Genomic DNA, 22,814 nt, shown 5'->3' with positions numbered 1-22,814 from the left:
GTAATAAGTGATAAAAGTACATTTTCTGCTAGTTCTAGTAATTATAAAAATATTTTTGATGACATTTACCTTTCTCCAAACTCCACATGGCCACCAGGTACCATGACCCTTCAATCTCAATAGTTCTTTTGAGCTCCCTCACCACCATGGTACCATATGTTCCCCTGAAGTGCTTTTCCCTCTCCATTTCCCCATCCACAATCTCAGTTCAGGCCCTCAGAACTATACTCCCCCATGCCTGCAGTGTTTCCTCGCTTGTTTTCTCACTTTGAACTATTCATCTCCATTTAACTGTCCTGTATGTATATAAATTCACAAGTGTGAAGTCAGCCAAGACAACCTATCCAGTCATATGCTTAACACACCTGTCATTCACAGGTGGGTCTAAGATAAATTTTCATCAATCCGATGTTTAACTCAGATTGTTACTTTTGTTGAAATATCTCTTCTCAGATCTACTCAATAAAAACCTCCTAAATGCCAGGCTAAGTAATAAGTAAAATAGTAAAGATGGATTGGAGTTCGTATTTTAAACACACTGGGATATTCTTCAATTCCACAAAGTATTTTTTCCCTATTTTTTTAAAGAATATGGCCCTCTTGTTCTACCTTCAAGAAATTCCTGTTTTTGGTAGAGACAGCCATAGAGAGTAATTTGCAACCGTAGGAAAGACGGTGTGTGTGTCCAGAGCCATCCAGAAGGACAACTGTGGAGATATGGAATGGTGGGACGAGACTGTGTGCCCTCTCCCCACCTGCCCCCCGCTCCCAGGGCAGCTGCTACTCAGTTCAGGTAACTAGTATCCTCTATTGGCAGAGTATGTCTGATGTTTTCTCATGATCCCATTGACTTTACGCGTTTTTAGGCAAGACTGTCAGAGAAATGATGTGCCTCATATCAGGAGATCCGTGATATCTGTCTCTCTCATTACTTGGTTAAGGTGGTGTCGTCCAACTTTCTCCACTGGAAAGTTATTATTTCCTCCTTTATAATTCATATGTATATTGTTAGGAAACACTTTGAAATGATGCAAATATTTTATTTCTCATCATAATTTTGCACATATAATTTTAGCATCTATTGATTTTTGCCTGCAACATGTTACTATATTGTTTGTTAGAAGGTGGTTTTCTATTTTTATTTTCTCTTCCACATTAGTTTATTGGAATTCTACCAGAAGGAAAGCTGTACCTTCTCTCCCATTTGTTATTTATTCAATTATTTACTTACCATCATGAATTCATATTTATATTATTCTATGGGTTAGAATTCATTATTGCCATCATTTATTTTGTTGCTAAAATTGTCCAAGTTTTGATTATTAGGAGCTCTTGTAAGTTGGCTTCTATGTTGTTTTGACATCCTGCCATCAACTTTTTATTACTTCCTTGCTGTCTGGGACTATAAAATACTCCAGGTTCATCTTGTACTTCCCCTGCCCCAGATCTGCAATCAACCATTTCTCCAGGAGCACTGCTTACTTTTCTTGGGAAAACTGTACTTAGAAACCAAAATCTGGGCCCAATATGTGTGGATTGCTACTCTGTCATTACACAGTTACAACTGTTTCTAGGCCTTGTCAGTGGAGAGATGAAAGAAACATACACACACACACATACACACGTCTCTATCCATTTTAATTTAGATCTGTATCTATATTAATAACCATGAGTTCATACTGATGCCTCTCTAAAGCCAGAAGGTTCATTGCATCTCTCCCTTGTTCTATTTTTGTAACTTCTTTCTCCAACAGTGGAAAAACTGGCTCTCATTATCTATCTACAATATATTTACTTATTTGTTTGGTCCCAGTATACACATTACAGAGTTCCAGAATTGATAGTTGTGCTCTAGAATACATCCTGTACAATGTTTTTTTTTTTTTTTTTTGTCTTGGGTTTTATGGTGTATAATCCAAATACTGTTTTACATGATCACTTTAGAGTAGTTGTTTTAGCCCTCATCCCCCTAAGGTATGGTTGTAGTTACAATTAATTTTGGGTTCCTCCCACATCCTGATTGATATTTACTTGTTTACTTAGTTAGTTGGTTCTGATATATTGCCATAATTAAGGGTTAGAACTATACGAGTTTTAATCAGAAAAATCAATTCCTCCACTCTTTTTACCCTTTCCCATTACTCATTCTTGACACCTGTTCTTACCTATATTATGTATTTTACCAATCTCATTAGTTTCTGGATTTTACTTCTGATATAGTTTTTGAATAAATGAGTAGAAAATGTGTAATTTCTTATACTCCCTTCTTTCTTACATTCTATATGGTCAATAATCTTTTGTACTTTGCCTGTCACTTAATAATATATTCTGTAACTCTTTTATTTTTTTTAAAAAGATTTATTTATTTACTTGAGAGAGACTGCATGCAGGGGTAAGGGGGCAGAGGGAGAGGGAGAGAGAGAATCTCAAGCAGACTCTCTGCCGAGCAAGATCTTGACACAGGGCTGGATCCCACGACCCTGAGATCAGGACCTGAGCTGAAATCAAGAGGCAGATGCTTAACCAACTGAGCCATTCAGGCATCCCTCTGTAACTCTTTTCATATCAATTCCTAAAGATTTTCTTTATTCTTTATTTTATAGCTGCATAATATTTCATCATGTAGATATATCATGCTTTACTTAACCACCTCTCCTATTTATGGGCATTTCATCATTACAAACAATTTGTATTAGATAATTACATACATATGATTTAATATTGTTGTAAAAGCATATCTAGGACTAAAATTTTGATCTTCTAATGGCTGATTCAAATCTGTTTTAAATCAAGTGATGCAACAGAATATAGTTAAGAGTACTCTGAAAACTGAAAAAAGTCATATAAATATATCCAACAAAATAATACTATATTAATAGGGTTATTTTCTTTCTCCAATCTCATTGTAACTGCTTTTCAGACAAGCAGTTCAATTCAATAAAAAGTTGTCCTCAGCTACTTAACCAGATGGCTAATTCTGAAAATTAAATGTTAAAATTCTACATTCCCAATCACACCTTCATTCAATAAGAATGTTCTGATATTTAATGATTTTTAATCAAAAATTAAATCTATTAGTTTTATAGTTTTTAGTCTTTAAAAACCCACTATTATACTAATACTTTCTCTATTTTATTCTTGTAGAGACAGGAGATAGAATTATAAACTGTAGTCCTAATTTGGTTCCTTCCACACCCTAAGTATGGATATCAAAAAAGGTGGGAGGAGAAAAACAAGACTACATGATGTTAGGAGCACCCTTCAGGTTATCTGACACCTATTAGAGGCTTAGGGACTCCTCTCCTTCCTTGTTGGAGCAGTTACGCTCAAGGTTAGCTTCCTTTGGAACTGTGGGTCCTCAGGGCCCTCAGGTCTCCATATCCTAAATAGCTGAAATTTTGAACTGTGAAAAGGATAGTCTACATAGGGTCCACCCCCAGTGCTGCCTCGAATGTGGGTTCAAGGAATCCCTAATGCTGCCCAGGCTAATTCACCAGGAGACTGCCTCGATATTTGGAATCCAGAAACCAGAGAGTATTTGCCTTGTCTGTTGTTTCATCATGGCCTACCTACCATGAAACCACTGCCAGGTCCAACCAAGCCTCAGAAAATCACTGGTGGGAATCTCCAAAGTTTTGGTGAAATGTTTGTCCTGGATTCTGCAAGTTTTGCAGATTCAACTTTGCAAATCTATGCAGCAACAAGAATTTCAGGTCTGCCAAATGGTATTCTGATATGGCTGCAAATATGTGCCTCATCTACTAGCCAATTATGTCTCTAATAATATATATGGCAGAGTCTAATTTGTCTGCAATTTGGTAGGAACTATACTGTTTGGGTCAGGACCAGCTCAGAGTTTTTTGAATTGCATCATAACCTCTTCCTCCATGGTCACAGGAGTCAAATAAAGCTTCAAATCATACGTTGAAAATTATAATATTAAAGTCTTTTTTAAAAATTTACTTAAGCAAGTATAAGGAAAACAAAATTTGTCAAAAACACATAGAATTGGGACGCCTGAGTGGCTCAGCTGTTGAGTGTCTGCCTTCAGCTAGGGCCTGGATCCTGAATCGAGTCCCTCATCGGGCTCCTTGCAGGAAACCTGCTTCTCCCTCTGCCTCTGTCTCTGCCTCTCTCTCTCTGTCTCTGTTTTGAATGAATGAATGAATGAATAAAATCTTTTAAAAAAACAGAGAATGAAAAAAAAAATAAAAAAATAAAAATAAAAAAACAGAGAATGAGTTTCAGGTGATGTTGCTCTTATGTTCTTACCTCCTCGATCTCGGGCAGCTAAACTTTGACCCCTTCTTAATGTGATGTCCAATTGGTACATTCCGGGATCAGCCAAGGGGACATCTGCATTACTGGTTCCAGCGGTATTTATTTTCTGAAAAATAAGAAATATACAAAATATTAAATTTATTGTTTCTTTCCTATTTCTTCCAGTGGGGGACCATATATAGCTTCATTCAACTGGAAGAATTAGTCAATAAAGTGAATCATCCTGTACATTCACATGCCATAACCACCCAGTTCTCTGAAGGTTTTTAAATTCATGAAATTCTTTAGACTCAAAATAAAAACATGGTATTTATGGGAATCCTTATTTTAACTCAGATTCGAGATAACAAATATAATATGAAAAACATTCCCCATGGAGAGCCCCACATAACTCAACTAAGGAAGACTAACATAAGAATAGTGTCTCAGGTAAAAACAAAATCAGTGATGAATGGAGAATAAAGGTATGCAAGAACAGTTGATTTCCATAGAACCGAGCTGAAAATTAAAGTGATTTATTCAGGTAACTGTGTTGGTTCATTTATCTGTACAAAAGGGTCATACTGATGGATTATACTCTTCTATTTCAATCCCAACATAAAATATGATGTAATTATACAGAAATAAATTTTCCCAGCATTTTGACAGTATTTGCAAGAAATAAATACTCAGTGGGGCTAAATTTCTAATGCTGCTTTCTGTAGAATAAAAGTGCACAAGCTATTTCTAGAACTAAAGCTACCCCTGTAGAATATCCTTTGTAATAATACACTATTAATTTATAGGCATTAAGTTAAATAAACACTTGCAAGAGGAATAGCTATAATTAAAACAAAAGAAACAGAGTAAAAATTGTATAGGTGATATTTTATATTTTATACTTTATGCCACATTGAATACAACAGGAAAACTTACCTTTCTTTCCATATTTGAAATGATTTTAAATACCTATAATTTCTCTTCCAATTCAAAAAGAAATATTCTTTTGTTTTGGAATAATAAGCATGGATAAGGTAAAAATTTAGATGCTGGTCTGACTCTTCTAGTTCTACAGTTCATATGAAATACAATTATAAAGCAGTTATTTTTCCATGTTTCAAGACCAAGAAAGAAGCTTTCCTATAGGAGCAATTATCATTTAAAATAAGAAGCAGCACAACTTTGACAGATAACCCACACTCCTCATTTCTCCTCTGGTAACAATAAAAAAAAATTCCAATTCTTTTCCTGGCACCCCTGTTCCTACATGACAGCACTGTTCCCCCAGTGGCTCAGGCTAAAATCAATGACCTTTTTGCTTCCCTCTCCACCACATTCAAAAAGTTGCCAAATCCCATCCACTCCATTTCCACTGCCATCCCAACTCCTGATGGTCTTTCTCTTTTAATTCCTATTACCACTAATTTGGATCAGGCTTTCAAACAATAGAAAAACAAAGGTGAAACGATTGTCTTGCCCTTCCCTCAAATATCACATTGCCCCACTTCCTTGGGGTTACCAATTATAACAACTTAGCATATATCCTTCTACATGTTTGAAGGCCTTATATAAATACATACATATAGGCTTATTTTTCTTTGGTTGAGTTTTCAGTTTTTTTAAAAAGTATTATATGTTGCCTATTGTTTCATAATTTCTTTAAAAGTGTCATGGGCACTTTGCTAATCAATACATACAGATCTAATCTAGTTATTTTTTTTTCAAGGTACATCATTTTCCACAGTGTAGGAGTACTATAATTTCTTCAATTATTTCTCTACTGATGAACATATGAGCTGGTTTTGTACTTGCCACTACAAGGACTTGGGCTTTTATTTCACATATAAGATGAATTTTTCCAAAAAAGTTTAAATAGTTCACAATACTTTTGGAAGTATTTCCCATATTAATGTATTTCCCATATTTCGCTAGTTAGGATAGGATGTTACCAATTTTCAAGTTTGGAGGGCAAAAAATGTTCTCTCCCTCTAATATATATTTCTGGAACTATGGTAGGGTGTCTTGTAACTAGTGTAAATGGCAAGAGTGACAGTTGTTCACTGCACCACACAGAAGATGCCCACTAGGAAAGACAGGAAGCCAATAGTGGTCTTCGAAACAACTCTTCAAAAAACAGTTTGTATGTGGGTCTAGTTAATAAGTAAAATTTAAATTCAAATCTAGCAAGCATCTGTGAAGCACCAAGTATGTTCCAAGCCTTCCATTATGTTCTTGTATATACCTTATTTCAAAATAAGCCCAAGTCATAAATCCTAACTGTAGATAAATTTACCACTTTCAAAAATGGAATAAAATCTATACGAAAGGAGACATTTCCTACCCTCTTCCCCCCGCATTCTCCTCTAGTACTTTGATAGGAATTTTAAAGAAAAGTTTGAAAGTTCAGATGGCTGCATATTTGATAGTTTTCATTGTTCTACACAGTACCTCTTGAAGTTTAAAGTTAATAATTTATAAGGTACCTGGTACATTTTAAGATGTATTATACTATATGGTCGAGTTGAGGTATTTTCATAGGTAATTTTAACTATATTAGGTTTTTCACTTTTGCTGTTTAGGAATTTAACACTCAGTTAAGAGATAACTTCGCTGGACTTATATATTTACTGGCTTTTAAAAGCCTGAATAATATTCCTGTATGTGTGTATGTGTCATATTTTCTTTATCCATTCATCCAATGACAAACATTTAGGTTGTTTCTATATTTTGGCTGTTGTGAATAATGCTGTAATGAACTTGAGAACGTAGATCTCTCTCCAAGATACTGGTTTCATTTCCTTTGAATAAATACCTGCCCTCCCCCCTCTTGTTCTCTATGTCTTCCTACCCAGTCTTCAAGGGTCATTTCATTAGCACTTATATCTTTCTTGTCCATTATCAAATTCTATCTAAAATGTCATATTTGACATTTTAGATCGTAAACTTTTAAAATCAGGGAATAGAGTGTTAAAAAATCAACTGAACACAAATTGTGACAGAGGCAATGAAAAGAGGAAGATGTCTTTAAGGACACATGATCTAGCTGAGTAGACACAAACATGGGGGTAAATAACAAAGTTGGGTATTCATAGGTGGTTTTTTCCCTCTCTTTTTCTGTGCCCATGGATGGCATCTGATCTGTTTTGGCATATTCTGTCATGAGGAATCTAAGTATACCCTTATTATCTTTTCTAATATACAGTGCTGTAGGCTGCCATTACCAATTAATCAAAATTGGCACTTATAATGAAACCTTGTCCACTCAAGAGCTGTAATTAAAGACAGACTGTGCCACAATAGAGTTATTAAGTCATTGGGAGAGCAGGAAAGAAAGACCAATTATGTGAGAAGAATCTGGGGTGGCCTCAGAGAGATGTCAATGGAATAACGTGTGAAAATATTAATAGGACTGTGACAAGTGAAGATTCGGAAAACAGAGGATGGGAAAATCAGTGAGAGCCCAATGGTGAGTATGAGTGGTCCTTCACTGGATAGTGTGAGAAATGAGGTAGAAAGGAAGACTCATATGCAGTAACACCAGGCTGAGGAGAGTTTCAACCTATGGGCAACACGAAATCATTTCAGCTTTTGAAGAGAGAAGCAATATAACCAGGCCTCTTTCAACAAACATTTAGTGCCTATCTGCTTTGGGCTAAGTGCTTAGATTTCAAAAATAATCAAAACCAGGCCTTTTCTCTCCATCAGATAGAAAAGAGAAAAGAGATCCTGTGGATATAGAAGTTATTTAAAGGGCTTTATAATGCTCGAGTTTAAGTCACAAGGGTCTGATCTGATTAGTGGTAATGGAAATAAAAAGTGAATTTAAAGATATTGAGAAGATTCAATCAACTAAATTTGTCAACTGACAAGATGTGAGAGATGAGGGAAATGGATGGATGAGTCACACGGAAGTCTGAGCTGAGCCCCTGAGAGAATGGTGGTGCCAGCAGTGCGAGAGAAGTAAGCTCCAAGCCATCACAGTGGAAACTTCCAAGGATACCTCCAAATCTCTAAAAGAAGTATGTCAAAAAGTTAAGAAGATCTCAAGAGTTTTCTCTTCTCAGGCTCACTAAAGTGGTTCCAAGAAGAAAATTGGTAGGCTGATTACAGAGATACTAGAAATATAATTTTTTACTGTAAAGTATATTTCTAAGAATGTTTAGTAAGTCCCCAAATGTTAAGATGTATTAGGAAAGATATATTTGAAGTGCTAGGTATATAAACAGCTTTAAAACAAACTTTGTCATTTTAAACTTTTTTTTCTTCAAATTTAACATTTATTTAGTGACCATTACAGAAACTTCAAATATATCCTTACCCTTTCTAAACTGTCATGTTCCACACACTTAGTTGCTATGTTTAAACTACTTTATTGAGGTATGATTGATGTGTAAAAAGCTATACATACTTAATATACAATTTGATGAGTTTGAGGATAAACATACATCTGTGAAGCCACCACCACCATCAAGACCACCAACATATCCAGCATCTCCCAAATCTCCCTCCCATCTCTTTTATTATTATCATTTTTTCATTTGTGGTAAGAATAGTTAATGAGACATCTACCCTCTTAGAGAATTTTAAGTATACATTACAGTATTGTTAGCCAAAGGCATTATGCTACATAGCAGATCTCCAGAATTTATTCAACCTGCATAACTGAAACTTTGTACTCTTTTACCATTACCTCCCCTTTTCCCTTCTCCCTTGCCCTGGGCAATCACCATTCTCTGCTTCTATAAGTTTGACTATTTTAGATTCTACGTGTAAATGAGATCACACAGTATTTGTCTTTCTATGTTTGGCTTATTTCACATAGCATAATGTTCTCCAAGTCTATTCATATTTTTGCAAATGGAAAGTTTTCCTTCTTTTTTATTTGAGGTAGAATGTTATTCTATTGGTATGCAAAAAAATAAATTTCCTTTATCTAGTCATCCATCAATAGGCATTTAGCTTGTTTCTAAATCTTGACTATTATGAATATGACAATAAGCATGGGAACGCAAGCTATCTCTTTGAGATCTTGGCTTATATTCCTTTGCATAAATTTCAGAAGTGGGATTTCTGGGTCATATGGAACCACAAAACCCTCAAATAACCAACACAATCTTGAGAAAGAACAAATCTGGATGTATCACACTTTCTGATTTCAAACTATTCTACAAAGCTACAACGATCCAAAGAGTATAGTACTAGCATAAAAAGAGACACGTAAAAAAAAAATAAAAATAAAAAAAATAAAATAAAAAATAAAAAAAAAAAATAAAAAGAGACACGTAAACCAATGGAACAAAATAAAAGTCTCAGAAAGAAACCCATACATCAGAGAAGAAATACACAGTCAACTAACCTTCTGTAAAGGCACCAAGAACACAAAGTGGGGAAAGGATGGCCTCTGTAGTATACGGTGTTGTTAAAACTGGATATCCACATGCAAAAGAATGGAATTAGACCTTTATCTTACAACATATGTGAAAATCAACTCAAAATGGATTAAAGACTTAATTATAAGACCAGAAGTTGTAAAATTCTCAGAAAAAAAATACTCTTCAATATGGATCTTGGCAATGAATTTTTGGATATTACACCAAAAGCACAGGTAATAAAAGCAGAAATTGACCAGTGGAAGGACATCAAATTAAAAAGCTTATGTGGAGCAAAAGAAGCAATCGACAAAATGAAGATAATCTACAGATTGGGAAAAAATGTATAAACCATATACCCGATAAGGGGTTACTATCCAGATTTTATGAGGAACTCCTACATCTCAATGGCAAAAGACACACAAACTGATTAAAAATTGGGAAAAGTCCTGAATAGACAGACATTCCTCCAAAGAAGATATACAAATGTCCAACAAATAGATGAAAAAGTGCTCAACATCCCTATCAGGGAAAAGCTAATTAAAACCACAGTGAGATATCATATAGCTTTTAGGATGGCTGCTCTTTTTTAAAAAAATTTTTATTTATTTTTGATAGTCACAGAGAGAGAGAGAGAGAGAGGCAGAGACATAGGCAGAGGGCTATGCACTGGGAGCCCGACGTGGGATTCGATCCCAGGTCTCCAGGATCGCTCCCTGGGCCAAAGGCAGGCGCTAAACCGCTGCGCCACCCAGGGATCCCTAGGATGGCTACTCTTAAAAAAAAAAAAAAAAAAGATAACGAATGCTGGTGAGAATATGAAGTGGGAATCCTCAGGTGGGAATGTAAAATAAATGCCTCACTCAAAGTCTGAAACTCAGAGTTCTAGACACAGAGGATAAAGGAGGTTTCTGTGACAACACTCAAAGTTTTGGGACTGAAGTCAAAAGGCTGATGCAATGTTTGAAGTTGTATATTTTGAGTAAAAGTCAGAACTTTATCAGGTCACTTCTGAGAAAGTCAGAAAAAGAATGTGGAAGAAAGGGACTCTGAGAATTTGAAAGGAAGCATTTATAAGGATTATGTCAGAGCACATACATCTACTCTACCTGCCACTACTTTTGCAGAAATCTTTTCCTCCACATTCCTGGCTGGCTTGAAGCAGGGCTGTTACCATCAATGATGATGTCAAATTTCCTCATAGCCAACCCTTCTTTCCCTCATTTAAACAGATCAGTGGTTCTCAACCTTGAGGCCTTTGACTAGGCACATAGGAGCTCTGCGGGTGGAATCCAGGCAGCAGTATTTCCTCTTACAGGTCCTCGGATGATTTCAGTATGCAGCCTAGCCAGGCCCATTGTGCTAATTATAAAAACACGTCTTTGAGAAGGCTCACATACTAAGAATTTTCAGACTTTTAAAATGTATATCATGAAACATCTGTCTGCAAAATATGTGGAGGAATCAATTTGAGAGTCCCTGTTACTTTTAGCTCTGCTGCTTAGGAGACCTTTTTACCCAGGAAGAAAGCTTCCACCAGGAGATATAATGGTGCTGAGATGGATTAAAAGTTGAGAGTGACACCTTGCCTTTTTGAGATTCTCATTATAGGCAAAAATAGGGTTATTCTATTAGCTGGGGTGGTTGATCATTATCATCAATAGGAAGTGGAGGTATTGTTGTAGTGTACAGGGAGGGAAAAGAGTGTCTATATTGTAGGAGATTTTCTTGAATGTTCCTAGTACTGCCATGGGCAGTGGATTGTAGATTGGCTCATTCCATACATGTTTCATACACTTAGGCCATGCTCAGTGCAGCTATCAACAAAATCTACTTAAAGTTGAAAACTCATGAAAACTCTTACATTTTCAACTTTTCAAATTTAATAAGCTTGTCAAGGAAATCAAGAGGCATCGTTGAGGATTTCTACTTAGTCATTACCAATTTCTACTTAGTCATCTCTCCTAGTTCTTATGACATTGAAAATATCTGCATGGTGCAAATCTCCGTCATATGGAAATCAAAGATCTTTAAAACTGAAGTCTCAAAACCAGAACTCAAAAGCTGCTGAGGCATCCTAAGTTCAATGACACTCCATGATTCACTTACCATGGCAACATTATGATTAGTTGGAAGTCAACTGACTAAATAACTTTAGAAACTGAAACCACACAGAATGGGGAAAATCCATGGTAGCCAATGGGCATGCTCCACTAGGTATGTCAGTCATAGCAAGTGACTCATCCACAGCCTGCCCTGAAAGAATAGCTTATGCTTGATGTGAACTTAACTTCCCTACCCCTTGTTCCTAACTGATTAGACCTGCAGCTGGCTATCTGAACTGCAGCTGGCTATCTGAACTAAGGGCAGACAATGCCAGACTAGTTAGTGATAGGTTGTTATTAAAAAACGTGTTATTGGGCAAAGGTTGTTTGTATTAAGTTCAAAGAGAAGAAAAAAATTACAAGTGGCTGCTAATGCCAAAGGGTCATGATAGAGACTGGAGAGGCCATGATGGCCGACGTATAACCCAAACCAAGAAACCCATGCTATAACTAAGCAGAAGTAGAAAGCAGGATGCCACCGTGTAGCAGGATGTAGCAACAGACCAACTAAGCAAAGTCAAGTATGACAACGGGTGGGCAGGAAAGTGATTATCTGCGAGTCACTAGTGTTGAGGCACTGAAGGTGCTCTGCGACTTGAGGGCTGGCTGCTCCAGGCTCTGTGCTCTTGGAGGGCTACGGTCTCTGATCCCCTTCTTACCTCCTTTGGCTTTGTTTGAAACAGGTGAAGGAAGTCCTTGGCTCTTACAATGGAACAGGTCAAGAAAAGAAAGGAGCAACAAGAATGAGCAAGAGAAGCATAGAAACAAGAAAGCAGGCAGGTAACATGGGAAATCCATGAGCACTCAGAGCGCAGTACTACAGGAGAAAGTGAGCCACACAGAGAGGCTGCAGGCGAAATTGCCCCATGCCTTGACTTCTCCCTCCCTCTTTCCACGCAGGGTTCACTGAGGTCCACGTACAGATGCCCCTGAGATGCTAGCCCTCCTCCCACAGGTCAAATAAGGTCAGTGCTCTGCAGGTACAAAGTGAAGAAAACTTCATGTTTTTATTAATATTGGCAGCAAGAATTGGGAGAGAAGTCTTATGGTCATGGTACCATATAATTAATCATTCAAACTGAGAGTCAAAGAGGGTGCTCTTAATAGCTAGAGGCACAACCAGGCATTAAAAAAAAATAGTCTCAGAGAAAATAGAATGCGTGTTATACTATTTAACAAGTTAGCTGTGGGCTAACCAGAAAGATATACTACACTAAGCAGAAAAGTCATCACCTGGTCACATCAAAGCTTTACTACGAAGTTGCTTTTAGGACTGAACTATAACTCTGGGTCGAATTCTGGGAATTTGATTTTGCAGTAGTCCAAACCCAACAAAATGGGCCTATAAATACTCAGGCCCACTAAAGGGCAATATTTAACCACTGCTGAAAAAGTACAAAATTCAGTACTCACAGAATGTCTTTTCTGGGACTCCCACAGCACTGATTACTCACCCTTGACTTGTCTGCTAAATTGACTTTTGTGGAGCCTCACTTCATTATTGCAGATAACTTTTTCCACCCACACATACAGTATGTAAAATAACTTAAGCCAAAGGAAAGCAAATAAAATTCTCTTTTCCTAATCTTTATGTACTTGGACCACTCCTTTTTGGAATCAGACCCTGTACCCAACCTTTGTGGTAACCAGATGCAGACTCTGATGATGAGGTGCAGTGTTGAGGTCAGCTATTTAACTTGAGCCCCAGATACTCATCCCCTCTGCACCTTCATTTTCTCTTTAACAGGCAGTAACACATATCTTACAAAGAACTCTTTTGCTCTCTTTCTCAAATAAATAAATAAAATCTTTAAAAAAAAGAAAGTACATCATTGTTAAGGTGACCCTTCTGCTCTCAGTGCTACTGTATTCCTGGATAACTACTACCTCTACTATTTCACCCAAATACTTGTCAGATATGAGAGCATGGTAGATTTTATTTTAACTCTTCTAAACTTTTGTCTCCTGGGGAGTTCCCAAGCATACTTTTCCTTCCCCAAAGAAAATCAAGCTGCATTAAAGCACAGAGTCACCAGCATAGAAACCAACTCCAAGAAGAAAAGATTTGTCAGAAAAAGGCATCATGTACAATAAACAAATTATTGATTTTTTTCTTCCTTGCCATGATACTTTTGCCAATAAATGTTTTAATAAATTGGACCAGTTCTATGATTTCTAAAACTTGAGCAATACCCACAGGAAAACATTTTGTTTCAGAGGACTTGAAATTCTGAGATTCCAACAGAAGCTTTTATGATGAACAAAACTTCTTATAGACCTAAAAGAATATCCCTACTTCTTTTGGAACAATTCTAATAGTTTTCACAGGTGTTTTTTATTTGGGCTTCTTTTTGAGAACTCAACTATTTCTCTCAAAGTTAACTCCAGAAAAAAACAAAGAACCAGAGTAATATTGTACTATTTCTATCAGTATCAATTTTCTGGGAATAGCATATGGATCCTTATAGTAAGATTATATAGGAATCTTTCCAAAAAGTAATAAAAAATAACTCTAGGCAGCATAAACTCAACTTTTTTTTATTTCAACACTTGGTTTTCTTGGGAGAAAAGCATGGAGATGGTAGTTTTTCTGAATGGGAAATTAACAAATTTTAGTAATTAATCTCCAACTGCACACTTCCCCAAACACCCAAAGTTGATTTCATCCTCATTCAGCATTTCCCTTCCTCCCTCACCCATCCCTTCCCTCCCTCTCTCCCTTCCTTCCTTCCTTAACTATTTTTTAATCCCCTCCTGGATGCTCAGCACAGAATTAATGTTATGGAGAACATAGATATTTAATTACAATCTTTGCCTTCAAAGACTACCACTGAAACAGTTTTGCATGTGAAATTTAAATGCCACCGTGGAAAAACAAGACAAAGTATTGCATGACAATAAAAAATCAAGACACTATTTCCTCCTCCAACCTACTTCTTTTCCTTTTTGTTCTGGATGTGGGTTTGAGGCATCATTATGGAATGCCCAGACACCTAAGCTAGAAGACCTGCACCTATTAGTCCTAGACTCCCAGGGTACAACCATGAAATCCTATGAATTACATCTTAAAAATGCTTCTTTGGTCACCTTTTCCACTACTCCAGTCTATGTCTTATCTACTGCACAGGCCAATTGTCATAACCTCCTGCCTGCTCTCAGACTCTGATTTCTTCTGTTCATGGAGTCATTAAAAATCATTCTTACAGAGTATTTTTAATCATATGGGCAAATGCTTAGGAAAAAGCGGTAGAAAGTATGACAAAAAAAGAAAAACACCCCTGCATACAGAATGATAATAATTAGGTTAAATATATCTATGTATTGAAAAAGATACGGGAAGGAAATATGACATGTTAATAGGGGTTATTCCTGTGGATAATGAGACTAAGGGTAATTTTGCTATCTTCCCGTTTTTCAAAAGTTCTCGACTTTTCTACAAATGTATAGTATTACTGTAAAAATACAAAGACTTAAAAATAAAACTAATTTCTGCTGTTTCTACCCTTTGACCAAAGTATTAAGGATACTATGGAACAGAGTTTTATAAACTTGCTTTGATTCAATAAATGCCTCTACATGAGGTAAAAGACACCAATGTGCCATTGCCATTTACATTGCAGATGAAACTCATGTATATTTTATTACTTTTAAACAATCTCATGGCGCTAGGTGCACCAGCGTGCTTGAAGCAGGATCTCACACACTCAACTGTGCAAACAGCAAGGTATTCCCCACAGATATAACCAAGGTACAAAGGTGGAAGTGTCATGGAGTCCAGCACAAAGTGTGCCTCAGTGAATACTGCGACAATTTCATTATTTTCTACCTTTGCAAACACTGGCAGAAGAAGTTAAGAGTTTTCAAGCAACAAAATACATAACACAGTACTGGATTATAACACCAAGTGTAAAATAAATATCCGTGAGGCCATATTGATATAAGCAAATAATTTGAATAAATAATTGAATAAAGAAATAAATGGGAAGGGCTACTTAGGTGGCTCAGTCTTTTCCTTTGGCTCAGGTCATGATCCCAGCGTCCAGAGATCAAGCTCTGCATCCAGCTCTCTGCTCAGTGGGGACCCTGCTTCTCCCTCTTCCTCTGCCCGTCCCCCTCTGTGCACTCTCTCAAATAATTAAATAAAATAATTTAAGAAAAAGAAAGAGGGCAGTCCCGGGGTGCAGCGGTTTAGCGCTGCCTGCAGCCCGGGGTGTGATCCTGGAGACCCGGGATCGAGTCCCGCGTCAGGCTCCCTGCATGGAGCCTGCTTCTCCCTCTTCTCCCTCTGCCTGTGTCTCTGCCTCTCTCTCTCTCTCTCTCTCTGAATAAATAAATAAATAAATCTTAAAAAATAAAAATTAAAAAAAGAAAGAAATGGGGAGAATAGACAAATCTATGGTGCAGAAAAATTCAAAATTATTTATGGCTCCTCAAGTAGTTTGAGCATAACACTCCAGCTCTTCAATGTAGGCTGCATATAGTGGCTTCCAAAAGAGAATGGGGAGAAACCTAACAAACACTACCTCAACCAGGTGATCAAAGTTAAATACAGAGAAGTCATGCTGATAGCATATTTTCATGGTGAGAATGGCACTTTATCTCTGTGGTCTTTTTCCCTAAACACACAACCTCTGCCTAACCATGAGGAAGACACCAGGCAAACCTAAATGGAAGGATATTCTATATCCTATAAAATATTCTATAAAACGTCTGACCAGTATGACTCAAAACTATCAAGGTCATCAAAAACAAGGAATGTCTAAAAAATGGTCACAGCCATAAGCAGCCTTAGGAAACATGAAAACATAAATGAAATGTGGTAACTTGGATGAGATCCTGGAACAGAATATGGACCTTCAGTGAAAACTGAGGGTCTGAATAAAGTATGGATTTTAGCTTATATTAATGTATCAAAATTAGTTCATCTTTTTAGACAGATGTATCATACCACTCAATGTAATATGTAAGCAACAGGGAAAATTGGATATGCGATACATGGAAATAATCTGTTCTATCTTTATAACTTTTCTGTAAATCTAAAATACTCTAAAGTATAAAGTTTTTGAAAGTTTCTATACAGCTAGTTCTTTCATGTAAATAACCTAGTCTCTGGTAGGGGGCAACGATTCTTTTTTTTTTTTAAGATTTTATTTATTTATTCATGAGAGACACAGAGAGAGGCAGAGACACAGGCAGAGGGAGAAGCAGGCTCCATGCAGGGAGCCCGACGTGGGACTTGATCCCAGAACTCCAGGATCACACCCTGGGCTGAGGGCGGGCTCCAAACCGCTGAGCCACCTGGGGATCCCGGGGGCAACTATTCTAATTTGGTTTTTGCTTAGTAAGTATAATGATACACTTCATAGTAAGCATGTTAGTGATAAATTAACCTAACCTATTTCATAAACAAGAAAACAGAATGATGCATAAAGGATATATATTAATTATGTTTAATCAAAATAATTTTGTAGTATGACTGCTATTACCATTTCAACTGCAGGTAACTGAAAAGAATGCTAACAGTGACCATACACTAGGCTAGAAGTCACAAGATTTGGGTTTTACTTCCAACTCCTCTGTAAAACTAGCTTTACTATCTTAGGCATATAACTACCCTCTCTGACCTTCAATTTCTAACCTGTAAAAAAAGGAGGTTGATCTACTTTACTTCCAAATTTCCTGCTCATTTTCAAAGGAAAGAGAACAGATTATAGTCAGATTTTTTTTCTTTAAATTTTTCCTCCATCATCCAATTGCTTAGGTTCTCATCTTACAAAATTAGGGTAAAAATAGTACCTACCTGCTAGAATTGTTGTGAAAATTAAATGAAGTAACATGTATGAAACAGTATCCTGTGTGAAAAATATAGTATTTAGACCCTGCCTTTGTACTCTTAAGAAGATAGTCTGATTACAGATAAGAATATAAACTAAATGGTATGAAAGCTAGATTAGTATCTAGTTGAGACTTTAAGGCATTCACAAAGGAAGCACTTTAAAGGAGAAGTCTGAGCAGTTGTAGAAAGTCACTTGTCAGGGATAAATATGGACATTTCTCAATTTTCACAGATCTTCAGAATCCTTCATCCATGAATAGAAATGCTCTCATCTGAGCACGATTTTGTGAGGAAAGTGCATCATTTGCAATTATTCTTACAGTGGGTGAGAGAGCTATGAGGAGAGGTATGAATAATAAGAAAGACAAGAAATCAAAAATACATTTCTATTTCCTTTTGCAACATGCTTTTATACTTGTTTGTGAGATTTCAAATTCTGAAATGTCACCACAGGACTCTTAATTTTATTTACTTAGCACATAGTCTGTCATAGAGAAAGGTATTTTATGAGGGTTTTCCATATGTAAATAAAATCTATTGGATTAATAAATGTTAAAGCAGGATCTGCCATAGATAAATAGTAGACCTAGAAATTTTCAATAGTGGACTGTAGCAGTGAAGTAAATACAATGAAAAGAGATGCTTAAATTATTCAATTAACTGATATTCTCTAAGTGTTCCAAAGACGTTGTTAGAACAAAGTGAATAACAGCTTAAGTGTTCTCAGTCCTAATTGCAAAAAAGACTTCTTCTAAACTGCCAAAACTTGAGTGATGTCATATGAGTAGATAATGATGCTGGGTGTCACTTTGAATTTTTAAAAACTTCCTCAGAGCATAGCATTAAATTGAAAATCAAAAATGGTCAAATGTTTCTCAGTAATAGGTATTCAGTGCAGGGAGGTTTTGATTTATTACAGAAACATATACTATTCATCTTGGCAAACAGTTGTGTGTGTGTGTATGTGTGTGTTTCCTGAAATCACTCTGCCTCTAATAGAAATTTTAAGAACTTTTTTTTGGTGTAAATGTTCCCTGAGCTCACTAAGGTACACAGATTAACTTCCTGCCTGGGCAGTAGACAACCTGCCCAACAGTGGGTGGTGGTGGGGGCTGGACAACAGTATAATACTACATGTACTGATTACCTTCAAGTGGGCATTTCCACTTTTCTCCTCCCAATATCCCTCACTTTGCTCTTGGTAATCACTGTGGTTGTGGGAAACTAACTTGCTCTTCATCTCAAGAGTGGAGAATGTCACAAAGATTAGGCCAATCCAATGCCCTGACGACAGTGGCTGGTTCAGAGTTAGGAATGCGACCAAAGCTCTTCCAGTCAGGGTAAATCTTTGGTCTTTGGTCTTGGTTGAGAATGCTGGAATAGGCTCAGTCATTCCTCCTGGATGAAAATGAGGAAACATGTAGCTGGCCTGGGAGTGCTGGCAATCATGTTGGGTTCACGAGAGGAATTAAACTGGGATAAAGTGGGATCCCTGGGTGGCGCAGCGGTTTAGTGCCTGCCTTTGGCCCAGGGCACGATCCTGGAGACCCGGGATCGAAACCCACGTCGGGCTCCCAGTGCATGGAGCCTGCTTCTCCCTCTGCCTATGTCTCTGCCTCTCTCTCTCTCTCTCTGACTATCATAAATAAAATAAAAAATTAAAAAATAAATAAATAAACTGGGATAAAGCTGATAATGAGAAAGACTAGGTGGATAGACAGAAATACACTAAATCTCACAACTTGATTAAACCACTGCATTAATCTCTAGGTCTTCCAGTTATATGAGCCAATAAAATTCCCTTTATAATTATAGTCTGTGTGAGTTGTGCTTTTTGTTACTTGCAATCCAGTGTATTTCAACTGGTGACATAGTTAACATCAATGAAGCACAATCATTGTCTCATTTACTGTGCACAAAAACCTAAGCAATAATTACTCTTATTAGCCTAGTAATATGGACATGGAAACTAAAGATTAGAGAAGTTGAATTACTTGCTTCAGCTAGAAAATGCTAGAAATAGGATTCAAACATTTCCAATACCAAAAGCCAATGCTCTCAGCCAGCACATGAATACTTCCTCCCAGATTAAAAATAAAATAAAATAAAAAATGAACTAGACATCTGAAACTACATGGAAATTTTAACGGCTCAGACCCTAATTATGTAAGTTTCCTTAGCTAAAAGTTCATGTCAAAAGAAAAGGGTGGGTTGTGGTTAAAGAAAAAGTATTTTAAATTTCTAATATCAAAGGTTTCTAAATTAGACTTAGAATCTTTCTCCTGGAAGAGATATTTTTCTCTGCCTTCTACTACTCTAAGTAATTTATAGGGCATTTGTTTGCTAGTTTCTAATCAAATCCCTTTGGTGTCATTAGCTAGACTAAATAGCTGGTTGCTATTTTAGGACAGAGGCTTTAGTCAATGTATATACAACTCAGGTGTTTATAATTCGTAAAAAGACAACAACCACACACATTATCTTCATATCAGTTCACGGAGTGTAGAAATCATATATAACTTTCTCCATCTAGAAGGTGCAGAAAAATTATATGGTCTCATTCATGGTCAAAATTCATTTGGTCACATGAAGACATGTGGCTTCATGGGTTGAGATGCAGGGCCTGTTAGGTTTTAAACTGGAAGAGCATTTCAGAAATGACCATTCATTCTACTTAATAAGAAGAAAAAGTCATTCATACTACCAAACGTTTACCCTTCTGAGATAGAAGTGACCTTAACTTCTTTTATATGGTCTCATTCATTTGGGGAATATAAAAAATAGTGAAAGGGAATAAAGGGGAAAGGAGAAAAAATAAGTGGGAAATATCAGGAAGGGAGACAGAACATGAAAGACTCCTAACTCTGGGAAACGAACTAGGGGTGGTGGAAGGGGAGGAGAGCGGGGGTGGGGTGACCGGGTGACAGGTAGTGAGGTGGGCCCTTGACGGGATGAGCACTGGGTGTTATGCTATATGTTGGCAAATTGAACACCAATAAAAAATAAATTTATTTAAAAAGTACTGATTTTAAAAACTAATAACTTAAAACTGCCACACACACACACAAAAAAACCAAATGATCCACAAAACATTCTCCTTTCCTTCTGAAGGTTTTACGATGCTTTGTTATCATTAACCAGTCTTTTACCATTAAACTTAAATGGCCAATTGAAAAAAAAAATAGAAGGTGCAGAAAAAAACTTACCCAAGAAAGTAGAATATATAATTATAAAATTATTTTTAGATTCCAGAGATGAAAATGCACCCCTTCATTTTGCAGAAAAATGTTGTTCGTTTAAGCTCTTACGTCTCCATGCCTTCAGCTAAATCAGACCCATTTGTCATAATTGAAAAGGCTACCTGTGAGCACAGCATCTCACTTTTTAAAATTTAAATTCAACTAGCCAATATATACTACATCATTAGTTTCAGATGTAGTTTTCAATAATTCATCAGCTGCATATAGCACCCAGAGCTCATCACAACACAAGCCCTTCTTAATGCTCGCTTTCCACAAAAGTGTTAGTTCAAATTGCAAAAGCCTGAAGACCTGAAGTATTAGCAAGGGTTCTGAATCTCACTGCTTCATCAACTGAGTTATTAGACCAGCTACTTTTCTTGGTTCACTGCAAGACTTTGAGAGGTTCCCAGTTATGGATAATTGACATACCTATGCTTATTTTCACAGCCAGGTGCCTGTTTTCCAATGCTACTACTCAGAATGACTTTGTTTATACAATCGAATCAAATAGTTATAAGGTCTATTTACAGAGCCAATAAATGCATCACTAAGTGTATCAGACATGCACTATACAAAGGGATGCAAAGAAAGGCATTTGGCACCTTAAGCTGCTTCATATGAAACTTTCAGTTCTGAAAATAAACAAATAGAAATGATATCACATAGTTAGAAAACAGTGGAAAAATCCAGAAATTTGCTCTCCACTTGGTGTCATGGGTTATGGACAGTGAGAGAGAGGAAAGCAAAAATCAGAGTTAAAAAATAACAGCATCACACACGGGATCCCTGGGTGGCGCAGCGGTTTAGTGCCTGCCTCTGGCCCAGGGCGCGATCCTGGAGACCCGGGATCGAATCCCACATTGGGCTCCTGGTGCATGGAGCCTGCTTCTCCCTCTGCTTCCCTCTCTCTCTCTTTCTCTCTCTCTCTCTCTGTGTGACTATCATAAATAAATAAAAATTAAAAAAAAAAAAAACAGCATCACACACCATCCTCTTGGTAAAGACAACCCAGGGCTTACATGTGTAGTTGGGAGCACTGCATGTGGAATTCCCAGGAACATCTCTGTCAGCTGTCATTTCTTTAAAACATATCCACTGACTGTGTACTCCAAATGGAACATAAAAGTAAAAGTAAAAAGTAAAATCTTGCACCTCCCATCCAAACTCTTGCTTCTCCACAATGGTAACCACCATTAATATTTTCTTGAGTATTCTCCAAAAAGAAAAATTGGCACATATCTTTAAAAAATACAGATATAAGAATTAATGTATTGTATGATTATGCACTTTTTTCATATACTAACATCTTGACAGTCTTTTGATATCAGAACATTCAGATCAACCTCGTCCTTCATAAGAAACCAACAGAATTCTATACTGTATGCACTAAAATTTATTTAATCAGGTTTTTATTGATGGATCTTTAGGTTTCTCATTTTTTTCCTCTTTTCTATACTATTACAAACAATGCTGCAATGAAGTTCATCTTATGCACATTGGGGGTGTGTGTGCACATTTATGAGTATTTAATGAGTAAATTTCTACCAATGGAATTGCTAGATAAAAGTGTTGTGTTTTTAATTTTGAGAGATGTTGTCAAATCACCAACCCTCCAAAAATAACCCGCCAAAACTTACATTTCCACCAGTAGCAACTGAGTTTCCCAAACATCGACTCCAAAAGAGATACTATCAGATAATTCTAGTAAGTCAATCTCCTACAGAAGATCACATTTTAAAACATATGGTGCAGAAGCTAAATGAGAAATTTCATTATTTGCTTGCATTTCTCAAAAATTTAAAAATTTAACCTAACTTATAATCTATTTTAGCACGTCTCAAAATTGCCTTCCTCCCCCTCCAAAACTCTCCACCCCACCCCACATGAGACCTATGTCTGTTTCCCATCCCTAACCCTGACTCCCAACCCCTGATCATACACCATTCTACTCAACTCTTTTCCTACTCTGCTCTGCAGTTGTGAAGAGGAAGAAACTGTGTGA

The 22,814-nt window shown here is 36.8% G+C and overlaps 1 protein-coding gene across 9 annotated transcripts in view; it reads right to left on the bottom strand.

The window, feature by feature from the left end:
- The window catches only part of MCTP1 (multiple C2 and transmembrane domain containing 1), a 349,470-nt gene that overhangs the window by 288,986 nt on the left and 37,670 nt on the right, over window positions 1-22,814 (bottom strand). For all 9 annotated transcript variants that reach the window (XM_041753629.1, XM_041753630.1, XM_041753633.1 and 6 more), the window contains exon 2: window positions 4,273-4,387. In XM_041753629.1, coding sequence (XP_041609563.1) covers window positions 4,273-4,387 — 115 coding nt within the window. The remainder of the gene's footprint in view (window positions 1-4,272; window positions 4,388-22,814) is intronic.

This window comes from Vulpes lagopus, chromosome 4 (genome assembly GCF_018345385.1).
Source record: "Vulpes lagopus strain Blue_001 chromosome 4, ASM1834538v1, whole genome shotgun sequence".
In the NCBI taxonomy this organism is placed as follows: domain Eukaryota; kingdom Metazoa; phylum Chordata; class Mammalia; order Carnivora; family Canidae; genus Vulpes; species Vulpes lagopus.
Note: the sequence above shows the minus strand (reverse complement) of the source record. Positions and strands in the feature narration are given on the sequence as shown.